This window comes from Dermochelys coriacea, chromosome 1 (assembly GCF_009764565.3).
Source record: "Dermochelys coriacea isolate rDerCor1 chromosome 1, rDerCor1.pri.v4, whole genome shotgun sequence".
In the NCBI taxonomy this organism is placed as follows: domain Eukaryota; kingdom Metazoa; phylum Chordata; order Testudines; family Dermochelyidae; genus Dermochelys; species Dermochelys coriacea.
Window position 1 is genome coordinate 250,941,404 of NC_050068.2, and position 21,088 is coordinate 250,962,491.

The following is a 21,088-nucleotide window of genomic DNA, read 5'->3' on the forward strand; positions in this document are numbered from 1 at the left end:
GCTGGTCCTGCAGTATTTCATGAGCTGAGAAACAGAGAGTGAATCAGTGATGCCTGCCCTGCAGTCTGCCATGGAAACAAATAGTTCAAGATTTCTGTTGGCATTCATGGGACACCTTATCACAGTGGACTGTCAGTACTCAGCTTGGAAAACAAGCACTGGGTGGTGGAATACTATTGTGATGCACATACGGAATGACGAGCAGTGACTGCAGAATTTACGGATGCGCAAAGCCATCTTCCTGGAACTGTGTGTGGAGCTGCGGTGCAAGGATACCAGAATAAGAGCTGCCCTCACTATGAAAAAGTGACAGGTGATTGCTGTGTGGAAGCTGGCAACTCTGGACTGCTATTGGTCAGTCACAAATCAGTTTGGAGTTGGAAAGTCCACTTTGGGAGCTGCGGTGTTGCAAGTGTGCAGAGTCATGAATCGCCTTCTGCTACAAAGGACTGTGACTCTTGGTAGTGTACAGGAAAAAATTGATGGCTTTGAGGAGATGGGTTTCCCCAACTGCGGTGAGGTGGTAGATGGAACATATATCCCAATTTTGGTCCCCAACCATCTTTGGTTGGAGTACGTCAACTGAAAGGGCTACTTCTCCATGGTGTTGTGGGTGCTGGTAGATCACCTTGGCCGTTTCACTGACCTCAGTGCAGGTGGTCAGGGAAGGTGCATGATGCATGCATCTTTTGGAACACTGGACTCAATAGAAAGCTGCACACTGGGACTTTCTTTATAGACCAGAAGATTCCAATGGGGGATGTGCAAATACCCATAGTGATACTTGGAGACCCCGCATACCCCTTGCTTCTGACAGGTTTCAGAGTAGCAGCCGTGTTAGTCAGTATTCGCAAAAAGAAAAGGATTACTTGTGGCACCTTAGAGACTAACAAATTTATTAGAGCATAAGCTTTCGTGAGCTACAGCTCACTTCATCGGATGCATTTGGTGGAAAAAACAGAGGGCTTTCTGTTTTTTCCACCAAATGCATCCGATGAAGTGAGCTGTAGCTCACGAAAGCTTATTCTCTAATAAACTTGTTAGTCTCTAAGGTGCCACAAGTACTCCTTTTCCCCTTGCTTCTGTGGCTTATGAAACCTTACACCAGGAACCAGGACAGCAGCAGAGAACGCTTCAACAACAGGCTCAGCAGGTGCCGAATGAGCGTTGAATGTGCCTTTGGCCAATTAAAAGGTCGCTGGTGCTGTCTTTTTGGCCGTTGAGCCTTCAGTGAGGAAAACATTCTGATAGTCATTGCAGCCTGCTGTACTCTGCATAATATTTACGAATAAAATGGGGAAAAGTTTTCCCAGGGGTGGGCCACTGAGGTTGATCAGCTGGCTGCTGATTTTGAGCAGCCAGATACAAGGGCAATTAGAGAGGTGCAGCAGGAGGGTATTCAAATCAGGGAGGCTTTGAAGGAGCATTTTGACAATGATTCCCAGTAATGTGTCAGTATGTGATGCATTCGGCCAGGCAACGTTTACTTGTTGCCATGAATTACCCCTGTAGTGCTTGCTTCTTGAACATTAATTGCAAGGAGCAAATATTCCTACGTACAGCCAATGTGTTTCAATGTTAGCTGAGCGATGTATGTATGTATGTCACAAATAAAGACTCATTTTATTTCAAAGACTCATGTTTAATAACAGGATAAAACTCAAAATTTTGGACAAACAGGGGACATGAAAATAAGGAACAGCCTCGCGGTAAGGGCTCTCACAGCTGCGTGTAATTCCAGTTTTCATTGGAAAACCAGTCCACAGGCATGGAGTGCATGGGGCAGTGTGAGGGAGCAGGAACACATGAGGAGTATGGTGGGGGATTTTGGAGAGGGCATGGATCGAAGTTCTGTAGTGGCTAGAAGGGGAGTTGGGCATGGATTTGCTCCGCTTGCAGGCTAATGCGGACTTCAACATATCTGGAGCTTTATCATCCACTCCTGCTCCTATGTCCTCTCTTGGCTATCCAGCTTCAGTCTTTCATTTATTGCCTCCCTCCATGCTCTTGTTTCGTTCTGTGCTGCATCTGTTGACTGCAGCACTTTGCGAAACATATCCTCCGTACTTCTCCGGGGTCTGATGGAGGCGCTCCACTGGTGTGGAGAAGTGTGTTCTCAAGGGCACATCTGCAGAAGGCAAAGAAACAATGAACAGAGACAGTATGGTGAGTGTGCTCGCAGCCTTGAATCACAAAAGTTACACACACCTCTTTCTCACTGTCCCTTGGCTAGCACACAGGTCATCGCGAGTCCCAATTATGGGGAGTTCACTTGGGAGAGGGGATGGGCAAGGGGGAAAGGGCAAGAAGGGACAAAGGGTGATTTGCAAAGGGGGTTACTATAAGTGGCTAGGGAGCCTATTCTGAATATTGGTATCCTTTTCCACAGGCTAGGGTAACTGAGCCAAATATCTTACTCCTAATGGTAACCCAGAATGCAGGGATACATCTTCTGGATGTGTGTGGTTTCAGACAGGCTCCGTATGCTGCTCACCTCTGTGCTGCTCTGGTCTCTGCAGGAATAGTTGCCATGTGTCACGGCAAAATTTCCTACAACGGGGGGAGAAACAAGGCATCTCTGCTAAGGAACCTTTGGCAGAGGTTTGCAGAATACCTACAGGAAAGCTTCCTGGAGATCTCTATGGAGGATTCCAGAGACATCTCCATGGACCTTAACAAACTTTTCTACTGTGGCCCCACTGCATAGATGGACAGATTCTGTTGTTAGTTTCTGTCCCTTATCCCTCCTCTGCCATATAAGGAAATACATGAGAGCTCAATCTCCTGTCACTGTGCAGTATCAAAGCAAAATGAGCACTTACTGGAGCTCCCCTCTCCTGCATCCTGAACGGCAGAGCCAGAGTGCTGGGACTGGCTAGACCTTTCCAGAGTGGAAAAGAAGTTCTGACTCGGCAGGAAGAGCATTTCAGTGTGTACACCTCCACACTTCTGTCGCCATATTGTGTAGTGTAGACAAGGCTTAAGTGTATGCACTATGTGTGTGCAAGAGAAGATGAGGTCAAAGAAGTGCCCTTGCACTTGGAGCGGAAGGTAGTGAGGTTTGTAATGATGTTCAGTTTCTGGGGGAATTTGTTCCACAGTCTTGGACATGGGCTTTTCAGTGACCTCCGGTAATAGAGTGGCTTTGATTTTAAGTCTCCCGTTTCACCACCACAGCGTTTCCTAGCAAAATGATGGGGAATTGTTTCAAAAAAGTCCGAGAGACTACCCCCTACTAAATAAGTAACACCACTTCCTGCAGTGCTTGACTTTTCTTTTGAGGCCTCCCATCCAAGTAATGACCAGGCCTGGTGCTGGTTCGCGTATAGGGTTAGATGAGCCTGTACCCTACCCCAAGTTTTGCATGGTAAGAAAAAATGTGAATAGTACCAGAGACCTAGTTCTCTAACACCACATTCTACAGGCCATTACTCTCTGATCCCACTGAGGGTTACCAAAAGAAACTACACCATTTGCTCAAGAAAGTCCCTGAAAAAGCACAGGAACCAATCTGCACAGACACACCCCAAGAATCCTGACCGGGGGTATTCTATCTGCCACCCAAGATCCATAAACCTGGAAATCCTGCATTTTATCTGTGGGTCTGTATCTTGTGCTACTGCGGCTGCTGGCACTGGAAGTCTTTCTTTATCCTCCACTCCAGCAGGTGGCTTTCAGCTGAGATATTTCCTAGGGGAAGGGGGCTGAAGGAGAAAAAGGTACCTCTGTATAATGGAACAGTTTTTACCAAGTGCTCAGCCTGCAGGTAGCAAACGTGCGGCTGAAGAAGATGATACCGATTGGATTCAAAATATGTTTTTCGCAATACTTGTCTCCGTTCCAACCTTATTTTGGCTCAAGAAAATATCTTAGAATTGTCAGGCGATCACATACTGAAGACCAAATTTTCAAATCTCACAAACCAAGAGTTCTGGATTTCTGTTAATATGAGAATATGAGAAACTCCATGATGAAGCTATGGAAGTATTGCTTCCATTTGCGTCCAGTGATCTCTGTAAATCCGGGTTTTCAACAAGGATTTCTGTGAAAGCTAAACATAGAAATTTAAACTTGGAGAAAGTGCCAGACATAAATCAGTCAGAGATTCAACCAAACACTGTGCCACTGTGCAATTTGAAGTAGGCCCATTCTTCTCACTCAAATCATACTTCAGCTATGTCTGAACATGCCAAGAAATCCATATTTTAAAATTATAGTTTTAAAAACCCAGATTAGATCAGATTATATAATTAAACAAACTATACAGTTGAATAAAATTGTAAAGCTGTCCCATCTCCAGTGCTCTTGAGTCTAGGGTGCTGAGTTGTTAAAATAAAACAAAACCCCACCCCAGAAACCCAGTATTTGGTTGTGGGGAGCCACCATGTTTTAAAATATTTGTCAAGGAGTTGCAGTATGAACAAATCTGGGAACCACAGATATAAGTAATAAACAGGGAAATTGCAGTTACAACCACAGATCAGATAAGAACAAGATCTAAGTTAATGGCAGTTAACTTCCAAACAAATAAAAGTTCATACAGTGTAGTCTGCCTGGAGAATTCGCCACTGCAGGAAATCAGTGAGCTGGATTTTTTTAAAAGGTCTGGATAATTTTATGACTAATTACATTTGTGGTCATGCATATTAAGATAAGGGTAGTTGAATTTCATGCTGAACACAGGGGTCAGAAAGAAATCTCCCTCTATGTAAAATAATGCACAGTTGGTTGGATATATGGGTTTTGACTCTGACTTTCTTTTAAGTTTCAGACACAGGGCATAGCCATAGGTAGAGGAGAACATTAAACCTGAAGGGCTGTTGATGCTTCAGTCTGGTATCCGATGAAGTGAGCTGTAGCTCACGAAAGCTTATGCGCTAATAAATTTGTTAGTCTCTAAGGTGCCACAAGTACTCCTTTTCTTTTTGCGAATACAGACTAACACGGCTGCTACTCTGAAAGTCTGGTATCGTGTCCTGTGTTCCTATGAAAGATGGAGGAGAAAGAATGGTCTTGTAAGACACAGAGCTGGGAAACAGAAATTTGTGTCCTGTTCCCAGCTCTGCCATTGTGTGACATTTGGTAAATTACCTAATCTTGAACCTCAGTTTCCCCATCTGGGAAATAGGCTTTACACTTACCTATCTCTGGGGTTTTGTGAGGCTAACCTAATGTTTGTAAAGTGCAACAAGACCTTGAGACAGAAGATAATATGTATGTCTGAAAGTGGAGGTAGGAGAAAGTGAGGTTATAATTACTAATGCTCTGAATGAATGTGTTAACCTGGTTAATGGGTTAACCACCCCCCACTGTTCCTCAGACGTTCTTGTTAACTACTGGAAATGGCCCACCTTGCTTGTCACCCTGAAAGGTTTACCTCCTCCCCCCCCCCCCCCGCTGGTGATGGCTCATCTTAAGTGATCATTCTCCTTACAGTGTGTATGATAAAACCCATTGTTTCATGTTCTCTGTGTGTGTATATAAATCTCCCCACTGTATTTTCCACCGAATGAATCCGATGAAGTGAGCTGTAGCTCACGAAAGCTTATGCTGAAATAAATTTGTTAGTCTCTAAGGTGCCACAAGTACTCCTTTTCTTTCTGGTTAATGGGGAGATTCAACTAATACTAGTAAGTATGATGGGATTTTGTTAATTCCCTCTTGCAGCCCTTGATATTACAGTCTCTGGCTCTTTTGAGCAAAGGCTGATGGTTGTTGCTAACTGTCTTTGTTTTATAACAGACACATAGAGAGACTAGAATGAGAAAGGATTCATTTCTCCTTGTGACTTGAATGAGAATTTGACCCCATGTCTCCTGGGGTGAAAGGCTAGTGCAGTGATAACCTGTTATCTAGTCTTGTGTATGTTGTGTTGCAGAGGTGAAGGGTTTGAGCTTCTGGGGCAAGGTATTAGCTATTGACTGAATCGTCTCGTGCCATCTAATACATTGGGTGGCATTGGCTTGGACCCTAGAGAAAGATACAAATACAGCTTCTGCCCCGGGAAAGGAGTCATGTCTATAAAGGGTTGGTTAAGAGAGAGAGCATCAAAGGGGGAAAATAGTCATTTCAAAATGAAAGGCTTGTAGAAGCAACTCAGGGTTGTGACTAGCCAGTTCTTTGCAAAGCAAAGGCCATTGTTAATAGATAGTATTATGGTGAATAAAGGTAAAAAATAATTTACAGTTTTCTTGATATTTAGTTCAGGTAATTTTTTATAATTGTATAATGAGAACACATTGTCCTAATTTTCATATGCAGATTCAATTAGCATTCAGTTAATTAGCCTTTACAAATGAGAATTAACGTAATTGCATAACACTAACCTCTCTTAATAACTATAAAGGGTAGGAAGGCTGTTTTTAATAAATTTGGAAGGCTTATATATGTTTTTTAAAATCTGAAATGGCACACACATAAATTAAACCAAATTACACAGAAAGGACAGCTATTAGGAACGATGATCAAAGGAAACAAACTATGTGCATGGTTTAGAATAGTGCTGGATAGAAATCACTCTGGTTCTCTTCCTTGCTGTCTGCTGGTCTCCTAGTGTTTCCTCGATGATTATTACTGGGGAGATTGAACCATCCAGGGAGTCATTCCTTAAAAGTGAGCTCTGTCTTATTATAATTCAAGGCTAGCTCATGTTTTGAAATATATATGATCATTTGGGTGGTAGGCACACAAAACCCATTGGATTTCAATGGGAATTGGTACCTAGTTCCCTTGGGCTCCTTTTAAAAGTCCCAGCCCTAAATGCTATTAGTTTCTGTTACCTGATGTAAGTGGATAGATATATGGATTTTGTCTCTTTATTTGATATGGATATTTAAATAGTGATGCTTCAGTTAAGAATATCATCATGACACAAAATACAACATATGACTGGGGGACCGAACAGCACATGGGTTTAGTAATGGGATATGGAGTCTTTGGCTTCTAGGTTACAGGTTTGAATCCCGACTATCTTGGTAGTGACCTTTCAGTGGCCTAGGTGAAGAGACTTGGTGTCTGTCCAGTCCCTCATGAACAGGTGTTGGCATCAGATAACACCACAACTGATATTCTCAAGCCAACATTTGAATGGGCATGAAACCCCAGAGATGTTCATTTCAGGCCAGAGTTGAGGCATTTTTACTGGGCAATGCAAGGAAGCTTGCACTGCTGTTGCTCATGCTTCATGTGTTCTGTGGTGAGGGGAATGCTGCCTCCAGTTCTGTCAATGTGATACTTTTCATAAACATGTAATAAAATAAATCTGTTCTCTGTTATTCTTAAATTAGAACGCTGCTCATTCAGTGGTGCTTGAGTGACATATGATCTCCATTACCATATGGTCCAATATCACTTGTGTTGCCATTTAAGTACCCTGGGCTACCCTATGTTCTAGAAGAAGTTTTTCCTGTAGAAATTATTTTGTTGACTAAATTCTTGAGCTGTGGGCAACGACAGACCTGTATTGCATCCCAGTGCATGTGCTCTCATTAAAACCATTTTCCGTATCTCTTGTGATCCCAGCAAGGGCCCTAGTTAATTTCACAAGTCATATGATCTGTTGTCAAATTGCAGAGCACCAACATTTTCCAAAGTGGCCGCAGAATTTTGATGCTTCCATTTTTCTGGTAATCAGCTTGAAATCACCTTGAGCCTGACCTTTTAGAAGTGCTGAGTCATCAGGACTCCACTTGAAGTCTGTGAGAACTGAAGGTGCTCAGCACCTCAGAAGAACAGGTCCATGATGTCCCATGCTTAGCATCCAAAAATTGAGAGACAACACTAGTGGCCATTTCTGAAAACATTGGATACAGTGACTCCAGACAGAGATGCCTCTGTCCATTCTCAACTGGAGGGGAAGGTCTCTGCAACACAGGTCTTTTGTGAGTCTGGAGAAGTAATCTGGTGAATGCAGTGGTGGGGGGGAAATCCTGGGAGACCCTTCTCTGGGAGAATCCACTTTTAAAAATGGAGACTTGAGTCCACATTGTCTTTTCTGATTTCCCTGATTTATGTGCTGCAGAGCCTGAAATCTTAACATGAAATCGCTTCAGGTAGTTTCTAGTGGCCAAATTCTACTCTCCCTGACAGCTGTAATTCTCATTTCCTTCAGCAGGAGTTCTACCTGGGCTGTGTGTGTCTGACAGCAGAATTTGGCCCTATGAGTAGTTCTGTACACAGATACATTTGATAACTTACAATCAATCAAAAAGAGGAATCCTGTGGGGAAGCTGGCACAAACTATGTAAAGAAAGAGCTTTCTGGGTTTCAGGCAGTTAAACCACTTCAGCTGCTGTTTCCATGGTATACCAGTTGCTGCTAAATATGCCTTCCTCAGGAATCATTCAGCTTGCATGCATGTGTTATCTCTTTGATAATGGCCCATCGGTAGGATGGCAGCTAATTGTGAGGGCCAAGTGCAATTTAAAAACCTTTTCCTGAGGTGGAGTTTGTGATCAGTAAAAAGAAAAGGAGTACTTGTGGCACCTTAGAGACTAACAAATTTATTTATATGATCAGTCACATTCTGTAGCCTTTCAGAAAACGAGAAAGGAGAAGTGATTTTTCTAACTTGGAACAGCATAGCTGCCCACTTTTTTACAATTAGAGATTGTGACACATTATTTAAAGTGACAGGTTTCAGAGTAGCAGCCGTGTTAGTCTGTATTCGCAAAAAGAAAAGGAGTACTTGTGGCACCTTAGAGACTAACAAATTTATTAGAGCATAAGCTTTCGTGAGCTACAGCTCACTTCATCGGATGCATTTGGTGGAAAAAACAGAGGGGAGATTGATATACACACACAGAGAACATGAAACAATGGGTTTATCATACACACTGTAAGGAGAGTGATCACTTAAGATAAGCCATCACCAGCTGCAGGGGGGGGAAAGGAGGAAAACTTTTCATGGTGACAAGCAAGGTAGGCTATTTCCAGCAGTTAACAAGAATATCTGAAAAAAGAAAAGGAGTACTTGTGGCACCTTAGAGACTAACAAATTTATTAGAGCATAAGCTTTCGTGAGCTACAGCTCACTTCATCGGATACATTTTTTTTCCACCAAATGCATCCGATGAAGTGAGCTGTAGCTCACAAAAGCTTATGCTCTAATAAATTTGTTAGTCTCTAAGGTGCCACAAGTACTCCTTTTCTTTTTGCGAATACAGACTAACACGGCTGCTACTCTGAAATAAAAATATCTGAGGAACAGTGGGAGGTGGGGTGGGGGGGAGAAATAACATGGGGAAATAGTTTTACTTTGTGTAATGACTCATCCATTCCCAGTCTCTATTCAAGCCTAAGTTAATTGTATCCAGTTTGCAAATTAATTCCAATTCAGCATCTCTCGTTGGAGTCTGTTTTTGAAGCTTTTTTGTTGAAGGATAGCCACTCTTAGGTCTGTAATCGAGTGACCAGAGAGATTGAAGTGTTCTCCAACTGGTTTTTGAATGTTATAATTCTTGACGTCTGATTTGTGTCCATTCATTCTTTTATGTAGAGACTGTCCAGTTTGGCCAACGTACATTTCACTTCCTCCACTTCATAACCCCCCCTCCCCCCGTTGTTCTTAAGCTGTAGCAGTAGGTAATGCACTGAGTACGTGACTAGGAGGTAGAGCTCCTAAATTCTAATTTTAGCCCTGCCATTGATACAGTGTGTGGCATTTAACAAGTCAATTAAAGCTCTCTGCCTCAGTTTCTTTGTAAAACAGCTGCTCAGTGGTTTGTAGATCCTCAATCACGGTATATGTGCAGACTATTATTGCAGTTACAATCCTGGGCAGCCCTACAATAATACCTCATAGGGCCAAATGCACCTCAACCGGTGCAAAGAAGTTGCAAATGTACATCCCTTCACCTGCAAGGCTTGCTGCGCTTCAGGCAGATTCACTTAAGGGGAAGGACAAGGTGGTGTTTCCACCATACTCCTTTGTTGGGAGTTATGCCAGGGGACATAAGCTTTAGTGTTTATTGGAGCCCTGCCAGTGAAGACTGAATCACTGCTAGCTGCAAGAGTAATAGAGCTCTCTCTGTCAGAAAGACTTTCCTATATCTTCCATTGTTCTATGTAGTGTAGTTGTGGCAGTGTTGGTCCCAGGATATTAGACAGACAAGGTGGGTGAGGTAATAGCTTTTATTGGACCAACCTGAATGGTCTCTTACAATATGTGCTAAGTACTTATGCTAAACAACCTGTTTCACTTTGTATTTTGCTGTAAGGCTGGAAATTCTTTCCCCAGTCCTGTAGAAGAGCTCTGTGTGGTTTGAAAGCTTATCTCTCTCATCAACAGAAGTTGGTCCAATAAAAAAGATTACCTTACTCATCTTGTGTCTCAGAAAGATTTTCCTGACATTCAGCCTAAATTGTTCCTTTTAAAATTTCATCTCCTCTCATCATTATGTTTTCTAAAATCTGAAGTCATTATGCTCGCTGATATTTTTACTCTATCTTTCTGTTATATAATTAGAACACAAATAAACACATGATTGCGAAATTGGTGGTAACTCAGTTCCATGGAACAAATCACATGTCAACTCTGCGATTAAAAAAATAAAAAGTTCAACAGTGGATTCACTTTAAGAATTCAAAAAACCCTATACAACCGCCTATTAGAAAAGAATTGTATTGAATTATATCTAAAGTAGAAAAAATATTTTTAATTTTCTCTGTTAAATGGGAGAGCCCTTGCCAACTGCCAGATTTTTTGAATGATTTCAGTGCAAAAAAGCAACAACAACAAAAGCACAGATACTGCATTACAATGTGTTTCATACATTTATGTTGACTATGATTTAATTTTAATTATTTATATTTCATACTGCTCTAGCCAATATTCCATAGTATGTTGTAAAATAGTAAAGTCTTCATCTGAGACCTCAATGCACCATTTTGCTAGTGAATCTTTGCTGAGAATGGAGATAGCCCATGGATTATAGAAATGCAGATTAGCAAGGTCATACTGCAGTTACTTTCCCTATGTAAGTGATAAATATAATACCATATGATTTTCTGAATAGTATAGTTTTGTCTTAATCATGTTTATTCACTTTTGGGGAAGCACTTTATATACCTCCCCTCCTGCTACTCAAATTGTATTTATGTGGTATGGTAACAATTTAGTATAGTAATAAATTTCTTTATCTAAATGGATACCAGTTTTCGTCAAGTATGAGAGCGAAACACAAAAAGTAAAAATTCAGAATAAGTCTGTTAAAATAAAGCTGTTTAATTTTTCTGTTTATCCCCAGTGACTACTTAGCATTAAACTCAAACCAAGCAGGGTTTTTTTATTTGTGAGATAATGTTTTATTGGTGCGGTTGTTTTAAAAACTTTTTTTCCCTTTATTTCTCTTGGTGCAATGAGTAAGTCATATTCCTACTCTCTATTAGTTTCTCCATTTTCTGCATTTCCAAGCACAAACATACAAAGATTATGAGCCAGGCCCCAAAATCATAAGATTGGCTTAAATTTTTTTTTTTAAATTTTCTTTGGTCTTGTATTTGTATTTGGAGCCTTTAGAGCTCACATTTTCAAGTATCTTTCTGCAACTTGGAGAACCAGATGTTGTGGTGGTGGTGTTTTTTCTTAAATGAAAGCTGAGGTTCTCATATAGTAACATTACTCCAGGAGCTGGGATTTAAGAAAAACACCAGATATCACGAGTGCTGGTAACCCTGCATTCTAGGATCTCAAATGTTCTGGTAATGCCATATATAATCGTTGATAATACTGTGGTAACTCTCTTTCTCTTTACTTAGGGATTTTGGGAAAACCATACAAAACTGATCAAGGAGTATGGACCTGTTTGTGGGTAAGCTAGCAATACTCTTTCTTTACTCTGTTTGTTGTTGCTGCTGTTTTCTTGTTGGTTTGCAACTTTGTGACAGTGAACTAATGCCACTTTACTCCTGAATAAAAGCATCCAGATGAAGTTAACACACTGATGTGCATAGACTTCACACCTTTAATTGATTTGCCTTCTCTTTCTTGAGTGTCTCCGTATAAACAAGTCCTAACATTGAACATACAGACAATTCTGCTTAGATCTAAGGGCATGGCTACACTTGCAAATGTAGAGCGCTTTGAGTTAAACCAGCCTTCGTAGAGCGCAGTAGGGAAAGCACTGCAGTCTGTCAACACTGACAGCTGCAAGTGCACTGGCGTGTCCACATTTGCGGCACTTGCAGCGGCATTGGGAATGGTGCATTGTGGGCAGCTATCCCACAGAGCACCTCTTCCCATTCTGGCGCTGATGAGATCCAGCACCTCGCTATTGCTCCATACTGGGAATTGCCTGGCGTGGGGAGGCATAGTCACCTGGAAAGATTTGCTGAGAGCACTCTACGTCTGGCTGAGCAAACAGGAAGGGGATTTTCAAAATTCCCAGAGAATTTAAAGGGTAGGTCTGACGGTTGGTCACCTGAGAGCAGGGCAGTAGAGTTCAAAGTGATGACCAGAGTGACTAGAACAAGCATTGTGGGACACTTCTGGAGGCCGATCAGAGTGCATTAACAGACCAGGGTGTCCATATTGCTGCTGCGGTGCTCCAGCAGGGGCGCATCAAACGTTATTCCACTTGCTGAAGTGGATTACCAGGAGCGCTCTAGCTGCGGAGTCAGAGCGCTCTACGTGCCTTGCCAGTGTGGACGCGTCATGAGTTAGAGCACACTGGGCTGCTTTAATGCGCTCTAACTCACAAGGGTAGCCAAGCCCTCAGTCTTTTTCAGGCCTTTACAGAGCTACCACCCTGGTAAAATAAGGGTGTTGGTAGCAGCTGCAGAAAGGAAAATATATCTCTTCTCTCATGTGAACACTGAACTGATGAGGGGAGGAAGTGCCTTTAAAGTTGCTTCGGTTTACATGCCTGTCACCTATGTGATTTTGAGTTTTCACTGTGAGACAATGAAACATTCACCAAAATTTAATTTAATTTAAGAAAAAATCATGTTTGCAAAATACTATGGATTTGAGTAAAAATTTCTCACTCCATATCTGTACAAAAATATCCATTTTAAAAATATCATGAAGTAAAAAGTAAAAATTGCACACCTCTTTCCCCTGTCCTTCCGCTGTAGTTAACCCCTGACTAGTGCTGAGGAGGGACTACACCTCAAGAAGAGTACACAGGGACTCCCCTAAAGTCAATAATTTCCCATTTCTTTGACTCCCACATTGGTAGTACAAGTTTTGCATTGTTATAATAGTGCTGGAACTGCACTTTGCCTTCCATTCCTTTCTATCCTAAGTGGAAATAATGACTTCCAGGTTCTCTCTATCCTTGATATTTCCAATGTGCTTATTACTTTTATATATAAATACTGACCAATAATTACAAAGAAAGCATAGACTCAATAGAGACACTGTTTTTATGTCTCATTACAACAATCTGTAACCCACTAATTCCCTTTTGTCCTATGACTGCTGAGGTCTCAGTTGCCCACTTCATTTTGAATGGTTTCTTGCAACATGTTTTAACTTCTTATGCTTAACAATCTGTTCCACCTTGTATGTAGCTGTGATGCTCTGATTACCTTTCCGAGACCTGATGAAGAGCTCTGTGGAGATTGAAAGCTTGTCTCTCTCACCAGCAGATATTGGTCCAATAAAAGATATTACTCACCCACCTTGTCTCCCTCATATCCCAGAATTAATGTGGCTATAACAACACTGTGAACAAAGACAGCATAAATAGTCCTGAAAGGTTTTTTTCTTCCCTGTTCCACAGAAGTTCAGAGATGCGTGTGTGTGTGTGTGTGTGTGTGTGTATAGATTATAAATATGTTTTGGATGTTGTTCCTGCAGCAAGGCTTTATCAAAGAGCAGTGTTTTATAATTAATCTGAAGACAGGCAAGTTAAGATTCAGACCTAATGGAGTTCTCACTGCTAAAAAAAACTCCACTCCCTATTTCTGACAATCTAAACCAGGGTCTCTGCAGCTGTGTCATCCCACAACTATGTCTGCAGATAGTAGAGGATGAGGTGGTCTGCAAGATCATAGAATCATAAAATCATAGAAGATTAGGATTGGAAGAGACCTCAGGAGGTCATCTAATCCACCCCCCTGCTCAAAGCAGGACCAACACCAACTAAATCATCCCAGCCAGGACTTTGTCAAGACAGGCCTTAAAACCTCTTAGAATGGAGATTCCATCACCTCCCTAGGTAACCCATTCCAGTGCTTCACCACCCTCCTAGTGAAATCGTTTTTCCTAATATCCAACCTAGACCTTCCCCACTGCAACTTGAGACCATTGCTCCTTGTTCTGTCATCTGCCACCACTGCGAATAGCCGAGCTCCATCCTCTTGGAACCCCCCTTCAGGTAGTTGAAGACTGCTATCAAATCCCCCCTCACTCTTCTCTTCTGCAGACTAAATAAGCCCAGTTCCCTCAGCCTCTCCTTATAAGCCATGTGCCCCAGCCCTCTGATCATTTCTGTTGTCCTCCTCTGGACTCTGTCCAATTTGTCCACATCCTTTCTGTAGTGAGGGGCCCAAAACTGGAAGCAATACTCCAGATGTGGCCTCAGCAGTGCCAAATAGAGGGGAATAATCACTTCCCTCAACCTGCTGGCAATGCTCCTACTAATGCAGCCCAATATGCTGTTAGCCTTCTTGTAATCCCCAGGTCCTTTTCTGCAGAACTGCTGCTTAGCCAGTCGGTCCCCAGCCTGTAGCAGTGCATGGGATTCTTCCGTCCTAAGTGCAGGATTCTGCATTTATCCTTGTTGAACCTCATCAGATTTCTTTTGGCCCAATCCTCCAATTTGTCTAGGTCACTTTGGACCCTATCCCTACCCTCCAGCATATCTGCCTCTCCCCCCAGCTTAGTGTCATCTGCGAACTTGCTGAGGGTGCAATCCATCCCATTGTCCAGATCATTAATAAAGATGTTGAACAAAACCAACCCCTGGGGCACTCCGCTTGATACCGACTGCCAACTAGACATCGAGCCATTGATTACTACCCATTGAGCCCGACAATCTATTCAGCTTTCTATCCACCTTATAGTCCATTCATCCAATTCATACTTTTTTAACTTGCTGGCAAGAATATTGTGGGAAACTGTATCAGAAGCTTTGCTAAAGTCAAGATATATCACGTCCATTGCTTTCCCCATATCCACAGAGCCAGTTACCTCATCATAGAAGGCAATCAGGTTGGTCAGGCATAACTTGCCCTTGATGAATCCATATTGACTCTTCCTGATCACCTTCCTTTCCTCCAAGTGCTTCAAAATGGTTTTCTTGAGGACCTACTCCACGATTTTTCCAGGACTGAGTTGAGACTGACTGGTCTGTAGTTCCCCAGGTTCTCCTTCTTCCCTTTTTTAAAGATGGGCACTGTATTTGCCTTTTTCCAATTGTCTGGGACCTCCCCCAGTCGCCACGAGTTTTCAAAGATAATGGCCAATGGTTCTGCAATCACATCACCCAATTCCCTCAGCACCCTCGGATGCATTAGATCTGGACCCATGGACTTGTGCATGTCCAGCTTTTCTAAATAGTCCTTAACTTGTTCTTTCACCACTGAGGGCTGCTCACCTCTTCCCCATACTGTGTTGCCCAGGACAGCAGTGCGGGAGCTGACCTTGTCTGTGAAGACTGAGGCTAAAAAAGCACTGAGTACTTCAGCTTTTTCCACATCATCTGTCACTAGGTTGCCTCCGCCATTCATTAAAGGTCCCACACTTTCCCTGACCTTTTTCTTGTTGCTAACATACCTGTAGAAACCCTTCTTGTTACCCTTCACATCCCTTGCTAGCTGCAACTCCACTTGTGTTTTGGCCTTCCTGATTACAGCTCTGCATGCTCGAGCAATATTTTTATATTCCTCCCTAGTCATCTGTCCAAGTTTTTACTTCTTGTGGAAGCTTCCTTTTTGTGTTTAAGCTCACCGAATATTTCACTGTTAAGCCAAGCTGGTCACCTGCCTTATTTCCTATTCTTTCTGCACATCAGGATGGTTTGTTCCTGCACCCTCAATAAGGCTTCTTTAAAATACAGCCAGCTCTCTTGGACTCCTTTCCCCCTCATATTAGCCTCCCAAGGGATCCTGCCCATCATTTCCCTAAGGGAGTCAAAGTCTACTTTTCTGAATTCCAGGGTCCGTATTTTGCTATTCTCCTTTCTTCCTTTTGTGAGGATCCTGAACTCAGCCATCTCATGGTCACTGCTGCCCAGGTTGCCACCCACTTCTACTTCCCCTACCAATATAAAATAGTCTATAGGGCTTTGTAGACTAGGCCAGGACTTAAAACTCACACTCTGAATTGAATGGGAGGAGAATGCAATTCGCAGAGCAGTTGTGTAATATTGTGTCAGCCTTGTTGTCTGAGGAATTTGCTGTACCAATTGCGTACTTCTTGTGGCAGTCACATTCAACCCTAGGGAAAGTGTCTTGCAGAGATAAAACCAAGAGGCAATGATATCATGGCTGTCAGTGGCTAGATCCTCAACAGGAAATGATATAGTGTCCTGGCCAGTGAGAAATAGAAAAAGATGTTCATCACCACTGTGGCACTTTGGATTTGTCATGGTAGTAATGGACTGAGCATGACTCTGAGGCTTCATATTATTCCAAAGATCTGTAGTCTTGTGCCCTTAAACAATGGTGATAGAGCACTGGCATTAGTTCCTCAGTGTGTTTTCCCCATTCTAATTAATATCACATCTGTTTTTTCTAAGTTGATCTAGAGCTCTCTGGTTTTCACTCATCAGCTTACCCATTCCTTCAGGCATTGGTGATGGCAGAGCAGTGTCAGTAGAACAATGAACTGGTGGCACATGAGACACACTGTCTCTGAGTGGTCTCTTTTAGATGTTGGAGGATGAGAGAAAGCACTAAGCCTTGTTAGATTGCACATAAGATGATACATAGGTATATATCCTGTCTCTCTGGGGTCTGGCTGATAGGAATGAGTGGATCCAGCACACTGCTGCGCTGTTTACTCCTGCAAGGTCTTGTATATGTATCTTCAGCTCTGTCTGACTAATGGTGCTGAAGGCTGCAGAGACATCTAGCACTAGCAGCACAGAGGTTTCTTTCTTATATGTGATGGTTCTTGGGATATCCAGGACTGTGAATCGCCTTGTTACCAACTCCCCCTCCTCCCCCCCATCTCCAGCATGAAGGACTCTTGCTTGTGCTTAACTGGGTGTCAGCTCCCTGACACCACCAACCTATTAGCCACCTAAGCACTCTTCTCTGGGCTATGCCAGCCCTTACTTTGCCTTGCAGGTTAACAATAAGTGTGCCCCAGTCCCTGAGTCCCTTTGAAGCATTCCCCTGTAGTGTTCAGCCCCTTATCCACTGAATACTCACAGAAATATCAGGTCTGCTGTCTCCAAAGGAAGAATGTACACACCTGCTTGAATGACTGAACTCAGGATCAGCACCTTGCTTAGTACCACAGCACTGAGATACATTTACAGTGCAAACTAGAATAAGTTTATTAACAAAGATTCAAGAGTCAAGTGATAATGAGTAAGAATATTGGAAACAAATGGTTACATATCAAACAAAATCATAAAACACTTTCTAGACACTACATTTAACTAACAGCTTAAGCTCCAGTCTAAAGAAGTTTATCTTACCTCCATAGTCCTCTGCAGCATTTCAACCAAGGTTGGCTGAGATCCTGTTTTCATGAATGTAAATGCACTGTCCATTTACTTCGTGGATGTAGAATAAGGCAGTGTTTTCTTTGCCTTCTGCTTATAGCCTCAAAATTCATTATCTGTACCCAGAGTCAGCAAACCATCTTTGGTTTGTTTTTCCTGTGTGCAGCTGCCTTGTTGACTTCACATCTCTTCAGTAACTTCAAATGTAAATGGCATCCATTAGGTTAGCTTACAATGTTTACTTAACATCCCAACAGAGAGACAGGTGAACAAACACTTCTTGTTTCTCCATCTAAGAACATATTTTCAGTGAATATATATATAAATTTTTACATAATATCTGTACATACATTTGACAACAATTTTAAGGACCAGTGTGGCCTGGCTTTCACTTAAGATCTCACATGACATTCAATTAAATTCAGCAAAGACAAATGTAAGGTGCAACACTTAGGGAAGAAAAATGAAATGCATAAATATAGAATGTGGGATAACTCTAAGGAAGAACTTCTTAACTGTAAGAACAGTAGGACAGTGAAACAGACCTCCTAGGAAGGTTGTGGAAGCTCCTTCACTGGAGGTTTTCAAAAGGAGGCTGGATAGCCATCTGTCTTGGATGGTTTAGACACAACAAATCCTGCATCATGGCGGGGACTTGACTAGATGACCCTTATGGTCCCTTCTAAACCTATGATTCTATGATTCTTTGGTGAATCAGAATGCACATTCCAGAATCAGGACATTCCTGAGACTCCCTTGCCAGTTGTCATTAAGAGGTTCTTGGGGTCACACTGTACAAGGCCAAGAGAAGGTTGTTCAATAGCAGGACAGTTTCTGGGCTGAGTCCTAGAGAGAAACCTGATTTGTCAGGGATCCAGGAGGTTGGCAGGGAATAAATGCTACTCTTGAAATCTCCCAGGAAAAGGAATCTTTGGGACACTTTTCAGAGTAGCAGCTGTGTTGGTCTGTATTCGCAAAAAGAAAAGGAGGACTTGTGGCACCTTAGAGACTAACAAATCTATTTGAGCATAAGCTTTCATGAGCTACAGCTCACTTCGTTGGATGCAGCTGTTACCATGCTTGATGTAAGAGGTCAATTAGTGGTTCTAGGAAAACGTTTGGGTCTCTACTGGCTGTCTTTGTGTGTGTGTGTGTACGTATGTGCACACACGTGTATTATTATGATCTACCCAATGCATGAAACACCTTCCTCATTCCCACAGCTTCTTCTGTTTGAGTCTTACAGTTCTTGTGAATAAAGGTAACAAACGTTATGTGGCAGCGGTGCATGTATGACCAGAGTCAAGGCATTTGACCTGATGGCCTTCGAAAAGATCTGGCATTTTGCTCTTTTCAGATTGAAAACAGCTTCCCAATAAGTATGAAGAGCAATGATCTGTATTTTCACAGTGGTGAAGTGTGTTGAATACAGATCTTTGGAATGGAAGCTGTTATTCTCCCTTGCCCCACTCCTAAGGTCACTTGAATAGTCTGAATGATACCATCACAACTGTTTTCTTTCGTATGTGAATTGGTTTCCTTGACAACAGGATGTCAAATCAACTTTTCAGCTTTAATCAAGTCAAAACAATATATCCCTTCTATTCCAAACAGCCTCAAGTCATAGGGAACTGTTTCAAGCAAGGTTTTCTAGGTCACAATACCAATTTTTTTTTTTTTTTTGCTCCTGTGTGTAGAACCAAAGGAGAGGTGATGTCATTGTTCCTTTACAGAGAGAGACAGTGCAAATAACCTCCAGTGGTGAATGTGTGATGTGAAACTCCTGTCTATTTTCATACAGGGAGGGTCCAGAATGAGCACCAAAGGGAAAACAAACTACTCTTGGCTACAATACACAAGGAGAGATGCAATGTTCTAGTTCCATTGAAATGAATGGATTCATGCTGCCCACTTCAGTTTTGAAGAGCTAGGATCACCAAATAAAGTGGCTGTTCATGTGTGTATAACTCATTTTTATCCTGAAATACCACCTACAAAGATGCTTATAATAAATTTGCTGATTTTTCATGCAAAAACAATGACAAACATTCTATTTAGAAACAACATTATTTATGTTGTTGTTCCCCTTCTTCTTACTAGCAAAATAGGATCTTGGTTTCTGTGGGATTTATTGTGTTCTGTAGCTTATTCCTCAGATGAACCCCCAATTTCTAAATCCTCTACTTATTTTCCTTGCATCCAATTGTCCCATTTCAATTCAAGGATATGACTTCTGGTAGGAAAGAGGTAGCACGAAACTTCAGCCTTAGTTGATGAAGAGAAGTATGGGGAAAATATTACACAGAATCAGAAATGTGTCTAGTGGTTTTCAAACTTTTTTTTAGCTGAGCCCCCCCTTTGATTTTACAATTTTTGGTTGCAAACCCCCCCACCCCCGACCCCAACCTAGACAAAAAGAGATGAGTCAGGATGGAGGTGGCGCTCCTTTTCAGAGTTTTGGGGGTGCTGAGGTCTGAGCCACCTGACATCGCCCCTTGTCACCCGAATGTTCCTCCTCGCCCACTCCCCTGGGGGGTGCACCCCACAGTTTGAAAACCTCTGGTCTAGTAGAATGTTACCAGGTTTTTAGAGGCTATGACTTCATCCTATTTTACATATACGCTCCATGTGCATTTGATTGGCCATCGTGATTGCATCATCATTATTTCTATGGCACCATAGGTGCACATTGGTGGTGCATAGTAGAAGAGCTGTGTCAAAATAAGTAATAGATTTCCTGTCCTGAAGAACATAGTATGAAAAATTACAGAAAAATACAGTACAGTATTAGAATGACAGGTGGTAGATACAACTGGCATGAGTCACCTACTAGGGCTTGAACATACAGTAAACTCCATGTTGGCACAAGGATCCAGTCAGAATGAAGGACTTACCATGAAAGTTCTAAAGCATTTTTGCAGCAGAATGAACTGTAATTTGTGGTTGCAGTGTTCTTTCTTGATATGCCTCGAGCATGGAACAGCTCCCAGTTAGTGTAGGCCAACCGCAATTCCTTCTCCGTCAATAAAATTCTGAACACCTACCTGCTCTGTGAAGCCTAGCAACTATATATCCTTTGTTGCTCACACCCTTGTGCACCATGACATTGTGAGCTCTTTGGGGTAGGGCTTTTGTTCTTTGTTTAGCACATTTTAGCTCGTTTTTAGGCTCCTGCTGAACACTTCTGGCTCTGTATAAAGAATCAAGAGCTTTAGCACCAATGATGTGATATGCAACACAGCGTTGTTCATAATCCCGTTTTGTTGTTTGTTATAAACTTCTTATGAGCAAGTTATCCATCTTCAGCAAAGCAGCTGCAGGAAACTCTGCTGAGCCTAGGACATAAGCCTTTTGGTGTCAGCACAGTACTACAAAATGAGTTCCCAGAGTATGGAACAAAGCTACGGGTATCTGCATGGATACTTGAAGCAACTGGGTCGTATCTTTGATGTGAACTGAGCTACATT

At 42.2% G+C, this 21,088-nt stretch overlaps 1 protein-coding gene across 12 annotated transcripts in view; it reads left to right on the top strand.

The window, feature by feature from the left end:
• Nucleotides 1–21,088, top strand: part of TBXAS1 (thromboxane A synthase 1) — a 333,339-nt gene that overhangs the window by 120,146 nt on the left and 192,105 nt on the right. For all 12 annotated transcript variants that reach the window (XR_006282785.1, XM_043519073.1, XM_038398078.2 and 9 more), the window contains one exon: nucleotides 11,758–11,810. Coding sequence is in view for 11 of the 12 variants with exons in the window: in XM_043519073.1 (XP_043375008.1) it covers nucleotides 11,758–11,810 (53 nt within the window). In the remaining variant the exon portion in view is untranslated. The remainder of the gene's footprint in view (nucleotides 1–11,757; nucleotides 11,811–21,088) is intronic.